At 32.7% G+C, this 16160-nt stretch overlaps 1 protein-coding gene across 1 annotated transcript in view; it reads left to right on the top strand.

Annotated features, from left to right (window-relative positions):
* Positions 1-16160, top strand: part of LOC136984996 (metaxin-2-like) — a 42903-nt gene that overhangs the window by 13707 nt on the left and 13036 nt on the right. The window contains exons 5-6 of the mRNA XM_067282161.1: positions 947-1039; positions 11182-11220. Coding sequence (XP_067138262.1) covers positions 947-1039; positions 11182-11220 — 132 coding nt within the window. The remainder of the gene's footprint in view (positions 1-946; positions 1040-11181; positions 11221-16160) is intronic.

Below are 16160 nucleotides of genomic sequence, written 5' to 3'. Positions count from 1 at the left end.
TACATAGGAGGAAGAAAAACATCTCAGTCTACAGTTTTTAATAGAAAATTAAACATGGTAACATGACATGTTGTGTCTATATTCTGTTCCTTGTCAGAAACTCTGCCCTGGCAACCATAAGATGCTGCATGGCAAAGTGGATCATTACAAGAAACATTCTTCTGATGACCATAATTATATTTAAAGCTTTATACATGTAGTTGGCATTTGTTCAGATCGTGACAGTTTATTGAAATTATTAATGGTGACAATGATGCCCCTATTTTAATCATGTGAAACATTACATTTCTGAATATTTAACCAAACATAGCATGAGTAAGAATCGTTGGAGGGCTGCAAAAAAAGATTGTTTTTTAATGTGTCAAATTTTTTTATTTTATCAATTATCATTTAAAAATTAATCACTAAAATAAACATAACAAATTTTCCTCAAAAGAATATATCAAATACAGTTTTTAAGATTCAATTTTTATTATAATACGGTAACTAAGAAAACTGGTACATTTTGAGTTAATTCAGGCCAAATGTTATTAACAATTAAAAAAATATAATTAAAACATGCCAGGACAAAACTCATACATTACAATATTAAATGCCTAGAAGTAATCACAAAAGTGTCTTCTTTTAAATCTTTGTCTTTTTCACACTTCAGGAACTGTCTTTACAGTGGAGTTGACCTTCCTTTTTAGGCTACTCTTTTGCCTCAATATGTAAAACATGGTTAAAAAGACAGTTAGTTTGCGAAGTGTGAAAAGGACATTAAGATTTAAAAGAAGACACTTTTGTGATTACTTCTACGCATTTAACATTGTAATGCACAAATATAATTAAATTTGTGAAAATTAAAAAAAAGTTATATTTTTGATTTAACTAATTTAAAATAGATAAATCTAATCTATTCAGGAAGGTTTTGCTGAAATTTATTTATATTTTTAATGTTTTGTAGGGTATTCATCTGAGTCAACATCTTGATGGTGCTCAAAAAGCAGATATGAGAGCGTATATGGCTCTGATTAACGTTGTTCTTGGTAATGCAGAAGTAAGTTTATATTAAGTTGCATATATAAAACTTGATAGTTTATTAAAATATAACTATCACAGTTTAATGAAGTTTAACTAAAAGAATTTTTATTTTTTATTTAGGTATAAAAATAAATTTTTAAGGTCTTTTTATCAATTTGAATATCATAAAATATAATAGTTTATTTTTTATAAGAATCGGAATATAATGCATTTTTGAAACATTTACTGCTCTCTTGAAAATACTTACACAGTTTGGGAGGAAAACTGTTTATCGGGATCACATAAATATCAAAATTTACATTGGCTGTTGTGTAAAGTTTGATATTTATGTAATTTAACAATAACATAAATTGTTTTAATGTTAAATTAAGGACTATTTGTAAAGCATCTTAATTTTTTCAAAAGTTTGAAGTAAGAATTAATCTCTCAAAATTTCATTCATAAAAGTAACAATGTGAGGTTTTTGCAGAACCTCAATGTTATATGAAGACATGCCTTGATAAAAAATCAGTGTGTCACAGGTCTCAATGGAGAGTGACGATGTTCAATTATATTGCGTAAACATATTTATTTAGCTACATAATTTTGTGAGAATCTGGGGGTTAGAGGTGAATAATCTAACCCCTTTTCCAGCGTTGGACTCGTGAAGTCTGTTCAGTTGGTCACTGGATGGAAAATTTTCTGTATGAGGTGGGAAAATTGTGTAATTTTTTTCTCCTGTCAGGTCTGACACCAGTTAAGATAAATTTATGCATCTTAACTCGCGATTTGATCGTCTAATATCTAAATGCAGAACCCAATCGAGCGGTGGAATTATGAGTAAGTCAACAGGGTCCAGACAGGTTAACAAATAACAAAAGTTTTATGAATCAAAATAACGTAAGGTTAAAATACAAAAGGATAAATATATCTAAATTGACAAATTAGCTACTTATATCTAAGGTGACTGAGAGAGAGTTTACATGAATTGTTTGAGTATAATACCTTTAACTTGGTTCACTGTCTTCTTGGTTGGGAATCCTTTTGGTCAGAGAAGATGGGAGATGAGAGTTGGCAAGACGAACTTTGGTCCACTCTTTGAGGTGTGTCCACTCTGAATCTTGGGTGCAAGCCCATTATATCTCCATTGGGTGTGGGAATTTGATCAGGTGATTTACGTTGTTATAATAATTTTGAGATGTGTCGTCAGCTTGGCCGACGAGGGCCGTAAGAAATTGACAACTTGGGTGGATTGTTAATGTTCTCTGCAAGGTTAGGTGACTCTTATTACCATATAATTTAAACAATATCAACGTTCCCACACATCAACAATTAAGTGTTGGGATTTATCTTAGAACCTTTCCAAAACAAAGGAAGTGAAATTGTTGATCTTGCTAGGATATTTGATCATCTCTTGTTTATCTGACCCGAGGGAGACAGAAGTGCCAGGTGGAGATTGGGTTTTTCCCATGTTATAGGTTGGAGAGGCTGTATGGGATCTTATATGTACCAGTAGTCACTAGTGAAGATTGTTCCCATGTTATAATTAATCTAATTACTTAATTGCCCCCAGAATCTCACAATTTCAACAGGAATGCAGAATATTTTTAGGATCCAAAATTTTCCTTAGAATTATTGGACACTTATTGCACACAAAATAAAACAATTTGCAAACCAATTAACAATTATTGTTACATAGTTTGAAAATTCAAATTAAATCATACAAATAATTAAATAGACACCTTGTATAATTTGCCAAATTACACAAAATCAATAAATGATTGTAAAACATTTTAAAATTAAAAGAATGCTTTAATTTAAGCATATGTCATCATTATAGGATAACACATACATCCCGTCCCAAAGGTCCCAGCACCATCCCTTGCTGTACTTGCGTGAGCGTAACAGCAAGTCCCTTAGACTTAGAACACCATCCTCTATCTACTAGACCTATGCACCATACACATAAGGTTACCAAAGTAGATTTTTATTGGCATAGTATGGTCATGCCAACACCATGTATGCACCATAATAGTAGTTAAAAATGCAGCAGGATGTTTATGGACATCACTGCTGGTAAAATGCACCGTTCTTTCCCCAAGCAGGAGGGGAACAAAAATACCTGAAATATAATATATATAATTAAAACTATAAAAACTATATAAATAAAATAATATATAATAAAATACTGCTTATAAACTATGATAAAACCTTATATCTAGCCAGTGCTCCCAGACAAACCATAAAAACCAATATAACTATATAATATAATAAAACCATAAAATAACCCATAAACCTTGTATACCCTATTAAAAACAAATATAACTATATATAACAATATAAAATATATAAACCATGCACCATATACCAATAAAATAAAAGATACTGCCCCAGTAAAAACTATACAATAGGATATAGTAGATACCCCTGTTAGTATTAAAACCATGTTAGTATTAAAACCTAGGGACCATACATCAGTAAAAGTACAATACATCCCTTATACCAAATAATACAATAAAATATATATGCACCAGTGGCGTGCCGTGACATTTGATGATAGGGAAGCTGTGTTTCTGTAAGAAGCCGACTTACAGGGGCAATCAATTAATTGCGCGTCAGGGCCCGTTCGTATTTGTTTGTTCGATAAGCCAGTAAAAACCGTATACATCTTTAAATGTATTTTTAATAGATTATCCGATGTACTTAATAAATAAGAAAGTTCAATATAATTACTTCCGTTATTAGATTCAATAAATTCCCTATGCCCTCTAAATGCCAATTCTTGCTTTGAGAAAAAACATATAACGTCTATTAATTTAGATATATCTATTAATCGTAATTATCTTGTTATAATTTTCAATATTTATTTTATATTGTCTACCAATGTTAAATTCTATTCCGCTTTGATTTCCAAATTGCTTCAATTTTACGAAAGAATCGTCATTCGTCATAAATTTTATTGTCAAAATGTCGAAATTTTTTGTCGACGTATTTATATTTAATTTAGACATTGGTCTTTCTCTTTTAATAATGTTTTCTTTTTCATTATACGGTCTCGAGCCAAAACTTTTTTAAAATAAATTTTTGAATCACTAGCCACGATATGAGGGCTAAAATTAAAATTATCAGAAAAACTTACTTGGTAAAACAAAATGTGTGATGAATATACATGCCTAGTATAAAAAATTCTTCAATTGTACGAATATACTTTTAAAGAAACTTATAATTAAATATAACTTTGTGAAGAAACGTACATAAAAATAACAAAATATTCTTTACTTTTTAAATCTTAAAACAATCCACTTAGTGAAATAGCTCCCTACGAGTGGCTAACGAATGGAATCGGAGACGGTCCAGGTAGGTGTGTGCGTGCCAAATCCCGAGGGTGCCGATACCGGTTGATGTCAAATGCCTCTTTTGTCGCATCACTAGTATATATCAAAGGACGCGACGGGGTTGTTGTAGATTTTAAACGTTTCTCACCATAGCTGTAAAAATCTAAATGTGTTAAACTTAACAGATTGTCCGTCGTTCGTTTTCTAACTAATTCGTTTTAGGACCAAGTGTTCACGGAAATTTCCAAAATTTACGACTTTTCGGGTCACTCTCATTGAACTGGAAAAATTTCTGTCTTTATTACATCTAATATTATGAAGAGAACAGATCCCACTGTACTCGGCAAGAGATTGGTTCGGTTAAACTTCTGTTTAAGTAAAATTTCGGCTCTCATCAGGGTTTTATTTATGTTTCTAATTCCCTAATCGCTTAATTATTTAACTACTACTTAAGTAGAAATAAGTCGAAACCGGTTACTTTGTACTCGAATATCTGTAGTCTTGGGAAAGAAGTGGAAAGAAATTTTTATGACAACGGATACATAAATCGTAAATTTAAGGAAAGTAAATTCTAGAGCTTTTTTTGTACCATTGTACGTCTCATTCATTAAATTTGGTTGTAAATGATGCTGCCAAAGTAACAGTTAATTTTTTAACACTGTACTATAATTGTACACGTTTTTTCTGCATTCCCTTACAGATGGGACATACTAAATCGTAATATCACCGGTTTAACATTGAAATCCGTAAGTAATATAAGATGGGAGAGCAGAATAAACGCAGAATAAATATATCAAATATTTTAATGGGTTTTTTAAAAAACTCCTGTCAACTATACAGAACTATCATAAAAACGTGCCAGTAAACTCCTATCGGTTGGGTTAAGTTATAAATCTAGTCTTGGGTGGGCAACCCTTTTTATAACATGGGCCAGAATAAATTTTACGTTTTTTTCCGCGCTGTAGTAGTTAATTGACGCCTTCTTGTGACTTGTAATTTTTTTAGTCTGCAAATATGAAATAAATAAATAAAAAGTTAATTACTACATTTATTTCTCTTATCGTTTTTGAAAATTACAAAGAATTGGAAAAATAACTATTTTTCCAATTTAATAATATATTAAAGATTTCGTGGGCCGGGTAGAAACTTTTCGTGAGCCGTAGCTGGCCTGCAGGCCGGGGGATTGCCTGCTGTTGATCTAGTCTACTCACGATTCACATAATCGGGCGAGGGCAGCCGAATATCTAGCAGGCAGGCAGCTAACAGCCCACAACCGGTCGGGGATATAAAATTAGAAGCTTTGTGTGAAGCATCCACCAGCTAAACCGGGTGACGTTGGTGCTCTGTAAAGCGCATGTGCCAATGCCTATATAATCTGGCTGCTTGGAAGTTGACAGGCAGGCGGCTAACAGCTCAGAACCAGTCCGGGATATAAAATTAGATGCTTTATGCGTGTGTCGCTTCTACCAGCTAAACCGGGTGAGGTTGGTGCTCTGTAAACCGCATGTGCCAATGCCTATATAATCTGGCTGATTGAAAACTGACCCGGTTTCGACACTCCTTCCGCCATTGAATTATTCGAATATACAATAGCAATCTTATCATTTTTTTCACATGTAGTATAGAAATTTGTAAAAGTTACATAATGCAGTTATAATAAAATATTAATTTTAATTAATGCAAAGTACATTAAAATATGAAAAGTTATATTTTATAAAATTCAAGGGAAGGTCATTGGAAGGTGGAATCGGTGCTTCCATCGCTTCCAATGACGGCACGCCACTGATATGCACCATTAAAACCATAAAATCAATATAAATAAAAACATAGGTCATACACTGACCCTAAAACCATACGCTTACATAACATACACTTTAAAATCCTGTATGCACCATACCAATTATTCTTGGTGGCCACCAAGTTGGTGCAGACCACATTAAAATCATAACCATGAGAGGGGTCAATATTTAATATTTCCTTTAACTCAATAATATCATTATAAAATATTACACAATCCAACATAAAATGCTGGAAGGTGTCGACGGCACTGTGCTCACAATGGTCATCCTCGACCAGGTGGAACGACTTAAGCTTATTTTTAAAATCACCATGACCACTTACAATTTGAGTGGTATAATAATTTGGCTCAAACCACTTAGCCTTTAACCTATTATTAATACATGGTAAGAACCCATAGGTTATCCTCCCTTTATTACACCTGTTTCATTGGTCTTGCCACATACCATTTAAGAACTTAGCCACCTTATTTTTAACTTTATTAATATTAGGTGCGGTGCCGTCGTACACCACACCACCAAAATTAAAAGCAATGCGTTTATTAATTAAAATATTAAAATACCTTTTATTAATCTCAAGATCAATAGGTAAAAGCCCTGCAATCACCTGAAGGGCTACAGTAGAAACTGTATTTTACTCTTTAGTTAAGATCAGTAAGACAGTCCTTTGGGCTCTTTCTAATTTTACCTTATTCTTATTCTTATTCTTAATTTTACCCTTTCAGGAGGTCATGCCATGCTAAAATACCATATAGTAAAGTATTTAAAAATAAACTTTTATATAAAACACAGAGAGTCGTAAAACTGGAGCCCCACTCATACCTGATACTTTGCTTCAACATATACCTTAATACACCATTTGGTGATAGATGTGACATGCGGCGTAATACTTATACCGGCCCCAAAATTAATACCTAAATATTTAACAGAGTTGGCTACCGTAATTACCTTATTATCAAGCCTGACTCTTGGTGGCCGTTCCTTGCTCAAAGTACCTTTCAGTAAAATCGCCACCGTCTTATCAACCGACAGCTCTAATTTATTAGCCACAAGCCATTTCTGAAGCATCATCACCCACCTTTCACTGTAGGACTCCAGCTCACTCCTCGATTTACCAGATATTATTAAAACTAAGTCATCCATGTAAACAATATACTCAATGCTCATTAAAAATCCTTAGGACACTATCAAAAACCAGATTTCAGAGGACAGGTCTGAGAACCGACCCCTGAGGACATCCCCTGTTCACCTTCTTTACCACCTTTAGGTTGGCTTGGGACAATTCCTATACCTTAACTCATTCATTATTGAGGGCACCATAGGTGATCAAAAGCACCTTTAATATCAAAGAATATACCTAATATGCATTTGCTACAAGACTTCAACCAGGTCCCGGAGACACATAAGCACATCCTCCGTAGAACAACCTTTCTTACAACCATATTGGTATTTATTATTATACACCTTAATAACAGACTCAAGCCTGTTTTTAATAATATGCTCAAAAATTTTGCCCAATAAGGGAATTAAACATATGGGCCTATGTGACCTCGAATTAGTCTTATTTTTATTGCTACCTTTATAAATAATAACCACCTTCTCCTGTTTCCAACAATTCGGGAAGACACCAAGCACCAGACATGCCTGATACAGGAACCTCATATGAGGCTTTAAAATATCATAACCATTCTTAATTACCTCGTACGTAATACCATCGGCACCAGGGGCCTTACATCCCCGCAAAGCCTTAATGGCTATGTCAACATCATTATCACTGATATCGTCGACATGCCCAGAACCATTGTACTCATGCACCATAACCCTTTGTACCCTATGGGTACTATCATCTTCCTGCTCGTTATCATTTGGAAACAGGGAGCCCAAAAGAAACTCGACTACCTCGGTCCAATTGAGTAACTCCCTATCACCATACCTCATATTCACCAATACCTGATTAGTCTTGAGCCTTTTCATCAGAATTTTATAAGGGGTGCCCCAGGGGTCACCTTTAGTTTTAGCATTAACATACCTTGTCCAGCTTTTTTCTCTTATGGCTTTCAACTTATCTTTATATATCTTTCTTGTTGCCATGTAAACACCTTTTAGATCATTCTATCTCTCTGGATCAGAACACCTTTGAAAAGCCCTCCTACTTTTATTCACCTGCTTTTTAAGGCTATCTAATTTACCACACCACCACTTAGGAGCTTTGTGCTTCCTCTCAACCTTAGGGATAGCACACACCATAGCATCTTTGATACTACACTGTATATGGGTGCAGTACCTTATCACCTCATACTTGTCTTCTATAATTTCAAAGTTTTTTGATAGTAAATTTTGCCTCAATTTTTGCCGAAACTTGTGCCAATTAGCACTGCCAATGCCAAACGTGCCTAAAGAATACTAAGGACTGTACACCTTACCTACATTGTACTCATAAATTATTAAGCCATGCTCACTAGTGGTATCATGTACCATAGACCAATTATCAATAACCACACCATGTGTAGCGAGGGTCAAATCAATATAAGAACTACCCCTGCTGGACACAAACGTAGGACCTGCTTCTGGATCATTGAAACATACCAAGTCCCATTTAAAAATAGTCTCTAAAAGAATAGTACCATGCTCATCGGTATTCTCACTGCCCCAGAGAGTAGCCTTAGCATTACCATCCATACTTATAATAATGTTCTTGCCCTGCAACTTCTCCAGGATACCTTCTAATTCATTTATACCATTACTGATATCAGTACTAGGTGACATGTACAGTACATGCTTATTAAATACACCTTGAAACCATCTCCCATAACCTGTGCTACAGCACACGTTGGGGATGTTAGGCTATTAATATCTAATATTGCCCACTTCCTGTTATAAATAATAACAGCTTCCCAGGGGTGTGTCTGGGCACACTGACTGTGGATGATTTTCACCTTAGTACCTAACCCAAGCACATGACCTGGAGTTGCATAGGGCTCTTGAACAAGGGCAATATCAACCCCTTTCATTGCTACCACCTTGCTTAGTTCGCCCGGAACAGATCGACTTTGATCCATATTTAATTGCGCTACCTTTATTTTAAAATCAGTATTAGGACTACTGTCTATAATCTATTTTGGCGAGATATCTTTCCAATGCCATCTTGTAGGAGAGACTGTCTTTGTCCTTAAGCCTGTGCTTATGGGGTTTTCCCATTTGTTTGCATGTTATACATGCTTTCTCTGACACCTCTGATTTACATTCCAGGCCTTTGTGCCCGGTCTTATCACAAATACTACAGATTACATCTGCTGCACCGCAGTGCTTAGCCACATGCCCAATTTTTGGCACTTATAACATAGGGTCACCTCGTGGTAATCCCTAACCACACAGCTTCTACAGCTGATACACACTCTACCGGATTGAAGAAGTCTTAATCTTAAACTGGGTGCCACTTTGACTACCCAATCAGTAAGGCCGTCCCTCTTACGACCTGTTCTATAAACCAATCTAAACTCTTTACCAAAGACCTTTAGGCAATTATCCTCACCACAGAGCGTCTCACTGTTTAACTCACCAATGTGTACCATAATCTCATCTATAGTCATATTCTTTGGTACATCTTAATTACCATCCTTGGCCGCCTTTTGGCCAGCTGCTCTATTTTTAAATTACTGTCCTGCAATTTTTTATTACTAATTACTTTATCAAGGTCTACCTTAGAAGCCAAGGTGACCCAATACCAGAAGTACACATCTTACGAATACTGCTTATTCTTACCTTGTCTTTCTGTGGATCAATATTTTTCAAAAAATTTTCTTTTATTATATCACTGTTCATCTCATTTTTATTATCTTTGACGAGCAACACAGCTTTGTCTGTAACCAGACCACCTCTAGGTCTCTGAATTTTACCAGTAATTGGGATATTAGCCTTAGCCACCTGAGAATAACTAGGCTTATCTTTATAGTCTTTTTCCAGCTCATGTCTTACCTTGTTTATCGATCTTATTTGCACTTTAAGCGCATCTTTCTCAATCACTAAACCTTGCACTATTTACTGTGTTTCAGTCATATAATCCATTATTTTGCTTGCCATAATACTAGTTATATGAGAGCCTTTTTCATAGCACATTTTAGAACATTCAAGCATCATCTGATGCATTTTATCTAATTCATTAGTTTTACCAAGGATAACACATACAAATTAAATTTGATGTGATACATCAATTGATAGAAATAAAATTGAAGTCATCACCAACACAATGAACGAACTATTTTTAACACAGCACCAATGGACTTTTTAATGTCCAAAAATGCAAAATTTATTTATGACAATGATGTTTGTGCAGTTTTTTTCTGAAAAATGATTTAAGAAATGTATTGATTTTTTGCAAAAAGTTAAACTTTTTGAGTTCTTGACTAACTATTTCATTATTATTTATTATTCATTTTATTTATTTGAAAAGGTAGCCATGTTTTTTATAATGATTTAAAACGATAATATTTTTCATTTTATAATAAATATACAAAAGATATGAAAAATAAAGGAAAATAATGCTTATAAAATGATGATAAAATTTCAATTTAGCTGTTTAATGGAGATAATTCAGAGAAATCATTTAAATGCGATTTATTAATTTGCAAATTTCCTGTCTGAGTGTAGTTGTCTTATAAGTCTTCTGCAGACTGTGTCTTCAATTTCAGTTTTTAATTTTAAATATAATAAACTTAATTTTGTCCATCAACTCTTGAATGATTCCTGCAGCTTATTGATGCTTCAGCTAAATCAACTGATCCCTAGGGGTTGCTAATGAACAGATTTGGAATCCTGCTGTAGATGATCAGTAATCATTTAAAAGTAACAACAATTTGAGAAGGAATTTATGAATATGCACTTTTAAATGCAGTTCTATGATTAATGAATTGATTTTAAGGAGCAAAATATTGAGTTTTGTCTCCTTTAAATCATGAAAAATGAAATTTAAACATTATATTAATTATAGAGTAGAATTTTAAAATCAGTTATATTTTTGTAATAAATAAAGGCTTTTTTATTTATTTCAGTTGTATGTAAGTTGGTGCCACAATGCTACTGTAAACGAGGTAAGGTTTACATAGATTTTTTCCATAATTAGCATTTATATAAAATGTTATATGTTGCTAGACAATAAATATAAAGTGTGATAAATATAAACAGATGATAAAGTTGAGTGAAAGAGTAGTAGTTAGTGTGACTTACACAACACTTTTGTGAGTTGTTGTAGGTTTAATATATGCCCACCTTTCAACCTATATAGATGTAGTTTTTATATAGGATGTTATATATAACTACACAATAAATATAAATGGTTTTTTGTAAACAACTATATTTATTTTGTCTACTTATGCTACTCTACAATGTATTCATACTTTGATCATTGCTTAAAAAAACATATATTTTTACTAATTAGTAATATATTAAATTTAATTATTTGCACAATTTCATTAATTTCTTTTTTATAAAGTTCAGAAGCATTACTATGCAATTTATGAATATATAACTTAATTTAAATTGTTGTCAGATTAAATTTGAAATTTTATTTAAATCTGGAGATAATTTTTCTTAATAAATTAAGTAGTTAGAACACATGCAAAAGTTAACAAGAAACTTGGATTTTGTTCCTTTCCAGAATACAATATATCATATTCCAAATATTTTATAACAATATATATATATATTAGCTTTTTAAAAATAGCTATGTATAAAGCCTAATTAACTTATTGTTTCTTCAAATAGTTTGAGTTTTAACACTTATTTATATTTACAGCAACTTGCAAGTGAATATGAAGCTTGGAAACAAGCATCAAAATGTCATAATGCTATAATAAAAATAGCAAAATTGTGTAAAAATAGACTTTAATCGAACAGAATATGCATTTTGGGTATTATACACTTCTTCAGTTTTGTTTACGGTGTATCTGGTAGTACAAAATATAGACTTAAATTATGCTATTTTAACAGTTTTATACATTTAGAACAATAATTATGGTAAAATGAAGACAACACCTTTCACAAATTTCCAGCAAATTGCTGGAAATTTGTGAAAGGTGTTGTTTTCATTTTATTTTACCAATTCCAGTAAGTTCTTTATTTTATTTAATAATTATGGTAGAACAACATTTATAATTAGAAGAGTATAATCTTAAGAAGTAATAGTTACCTGATATTTAAAACGAAAAATTGTTTGCTATTTTAAAGTATTGCGGAATAACATGTTTACTTATATATACATACAGTCCTTCCAACAATAATAGAACATACACTGATTGCCTAGAAACTTTTTATTATTTTCTTGTATCTTTAATGAAATTTTCTAGTATATCTTATAGTAACAAATCAATAATTATTGCACTAAGTTGGAGAAAAATGATTAATAAAGAAAAGAGCTAGGTACTATTAGCAAAAATAGAATGTCCAACATTAATAGAACATCTTGACTTATGATATCTTTAAATTAAAATTAGTATCTGATTTTGCTACCATTTTTGGAAACAAGATAAATAAAATACAATTAGACATTGAATTAATCAAAGATTGCAGTTGTTCTTGTGGAATATCTTCCCATGCTTTAGTGAGATCGGTCTTTAGTTCAGTGATGGTCTTGTATTGCTTTCCATTGCTAAACATTTGGAAAACCAAGTCAAAGTCACCCCAAAGATTTTCAGTTTGGTTTAAATCTGCACTGAGGAGTGGCCAGTCCAGAAATCGGATGTTTTTGCTCTGAAAAAAAGATAATATTGATTTTGATTCACAGAAGCTTGCATTATCCTGCAGGAATTCAAAGATCTGTCCGGCAATTTTCTGTCCATAAGTTTGGAACTGCCTCCATACAAGCTCCTGATAAATTTTGGAGTTGTTTTGACCTTCAATGAATACTACATCTGTCTTTCCATTGCATCCAATCTCCACTCAGGTCAGAAGTATACCACCACCAGCTACTCTCTTTGAGTACTGCTTTTGATCTAGTTTTTGTCTGCCCAGTAATACTGAAAACCATCAGGTCCGTCAAGATTCCACTTTTTCTTATCCGAGAAGATTACTTTTTGCCATCCTTTCCTTCTTTCAAAATTATTTCTGGCAAGCTGTAATTGAAGTTGTTTGTGTTTCTCCTTGAGCTTGTTGCCTGTCTTCATTTTGATGGAAGAAACATTGTCTGTTGATTTACTGCAGCTCAGCTTCAATTTATTTTTGATTTTTTAAATGAATGTGTTTCCTTGCAGTGCATGTCAAACAATTGCATGTCATTCTCTATATGTTGTTGAACTCTTGCTCGTTTATGTTTCTTCTTCTGCGATTCTCCAATTTCCACATTCTCTGGACGTTTCAGCTTTGCACCTTTTCCAGATTGATGCATAAATGGAGCCATTCGGGCTTTGGAAAAATTCGAAGAGCTTCCGGCTTTAGCGACTTCTTTCTCCATCACAAAAATTCGAAGAATGCTTTTGTTCCATGAACTCTTGCACCCACTGTTTTGTTTTCCTGTTTGTTGCTCCTAATTATTGAGATATTTTGAGATTGTTGAATGAGGTCTTTCCAAATTTTTAGCAATTCAAGTTACTTTTCTCCCTTTCTGATGAATTACATCCAATTTCACCTTCTCATCTACAGTTAGGTCCGTAACATGTCCCATTTTTAATAGTAAGGGTAGTATGAAATTTACTAAATCTTTCTTTTCACTTTGTCGTATTTTTACGCAAATTTCATGGATTCCAATCATTACTTTCTTTGTAATTAATTCCAATTAGTACATGTTCTATTAATGTTGGACATGCTAGTTTTGATGATAATATCTAACTCTTTTGTTTATTAATCATTTTTCTCAAAACTTGTGAAATAATTGTTGATATTTTGTTATCAAATATACTAGAAAATTTCATCAAAGTTACATGAAAATAATAAAGAGTTTTTAGGCAATCACTGTATGTTCTATTATTGTTGGAAAGAATATATATATGATTGGGAGTAAAGTACAGGTATATCTTCACTGTAGTGTTGTTACAAACACACTGCTTAGAAAACAATGTAAATCTCCTTGTTTTCTAAGCAGTTTGTCTGTAACAACACTACAGTGGAGATATGCATGTACTTTACTCCCAGTCATATATATGTATATATATAAATAAACATGTTGTTATTCTGCAATACTTTAAAATAGCAAACAATTTTTTGTTTTAAATATCAAGTAATTATTACATCATACGATTATACTATTCTAATTATAAATGTTGTTATTGTTCTAAATCTATAAAACTGTTAAAATAGCATAATTTAAGTCTATGTTTTGTACTACCAGATACGCCATAAATGATTGAAGAGGGATATAATATCCGAAATGCTTATTCTGTTCAATTAAAGCCTATTTTTACACCATTTTGCCATTTTTCTTGTACAATAAGTCCGTTATAGCAATTTTATGCTCACATAGAAGACATTAATACAACCCAGGACATTAAGCTTTTAAATCAGAGCACATGTTATTAGGTAGTTGTAAAGAGGGTGCTGTAGTGGGCATGTACATGCCACGAATTTGTTTGATCTGCTGTTCTGGCTCAGCTGTGAACATTCATTTGCTTGCTCACTATTTGCTAGCAGTATAAATGACAGTTAGAATTACATTGATTAATAATTGAGTAATTTGCTCACTTGCTCTCTAGACACTGGAAGTATAAATCAGCCCTTATAGTTATTTCAAAATCTTATATAAGATAAAACATGAAAGTGTACTATGAAGTTCAAAAATGTCTTTATGAAATCAATAATTTAGACATATATATATATAGTTTTTAAAAGCTATAGTAAGTTTTATAAATTAAAATTTTAACTTTTTAGTTGGTATGCCAAGTAAAATTTTTTCATTAGCATGTTTTGTGACCAGTAGTTTTTCATTTGAAAGTTTCATAATAGCGAGGTTGAGGCCAAAGTTTAAAACGTGAAAGCGTGTACATCAGATGTTCAGCGCCACTTTCCTGTAAGCCTAGAAGTTTGGCAATGGTGTTTGGAAAGTCAGTGGAATCATGCTTGACATTCCAAATGCCATTGTCAAACTTCTAGGCTTATAAGAAAGCGGTGCTGAACATCTGACGTACATGTTTTTGCATTTAAAACTTCGCCCTCAACCTTGCTAATAAGTGAAATTATGTCTAGTATGAATTCTTTGACAGCTGGATGGATGACTGAGTGACTAAGGTTGCACTGGGAGTTACTCTGGGAGACCTGAATTGAATCCCAACAGGTTTAAAAACTCCAGAAATTTTTTTTTAGAGGTGGTCTCCAAAAAAATTGCAGTCTTTCAACACCTGGCCAGTCCGTTGTAGGTTTGGTTGAACCCTGCTTTTTGTGGGCCCTCTTAGTTTCCACAAGGCAGAAAGAGTTAAAGTTTGAATTCTTTTATTGTAGTTTTTCCTCAAGTGTACAGATCAGTTATTTTTCCCATACTTCTTTAATTTGATTTGACACAACTTGTTAACATCAAGAAAAAGTTTCACTAATTACATCTTCTGGTGACAATTATTTTCATGTTAGGAGTTATATAAGTAATTTAGACTTACTATCAGAACATTGAAAAATAAATTTTAATATAATAACTTTTTCCAACATTATTCTCAAAAAAAGAAATGTGAAAATGATTCTCCATCTGGTAATTGGATGAAATATGATATTTTTCTGGTATATTATTACTTTTAGTTATTACAAATTAATGTAAAATAAAATACACAAACACTTATCAAAAGTCAGATAGAAGAGAGGAAAATGCATAGAAAGTTTTAAAAGTAAGAGATACAAACATATAAAACATATAAAATAATAATAATAATAATAATAATAATAACTCTCCCGTGGTCACTACCTGGTCGTGGTGGGAGAGCCCAGTAATTTTACTGATCCATAGGGCAATGCAGGCTGGAGCACAAGCTCCTGGTAGGGACACCCATGCCAGTAAGGTCTATGGGGAGAAATGAAGCTAAGAGTGACCACACCCACATTCTGTGGTGATATTTATTAT

This window comes from Centruroides vittatus, unplaced genomic scaffold (genome assembly GCF_030686945.1).
Source record: "Centruroides vittatus isolate TY-2023 unplaced genomic scaffold, ASM3068694v2 contig_120, whole genome shotgun sequence".
NCBI lineage: Eukaryota > Metazoa > Arthropoda > Arachnida > Scorpiones > Buthidae > Centruroides > Centruroides vittatus.
Note: the sequence above shows the minus strand (reverse complement) of the source record. Positions and strands in the feature narration are given on the sequence as shown.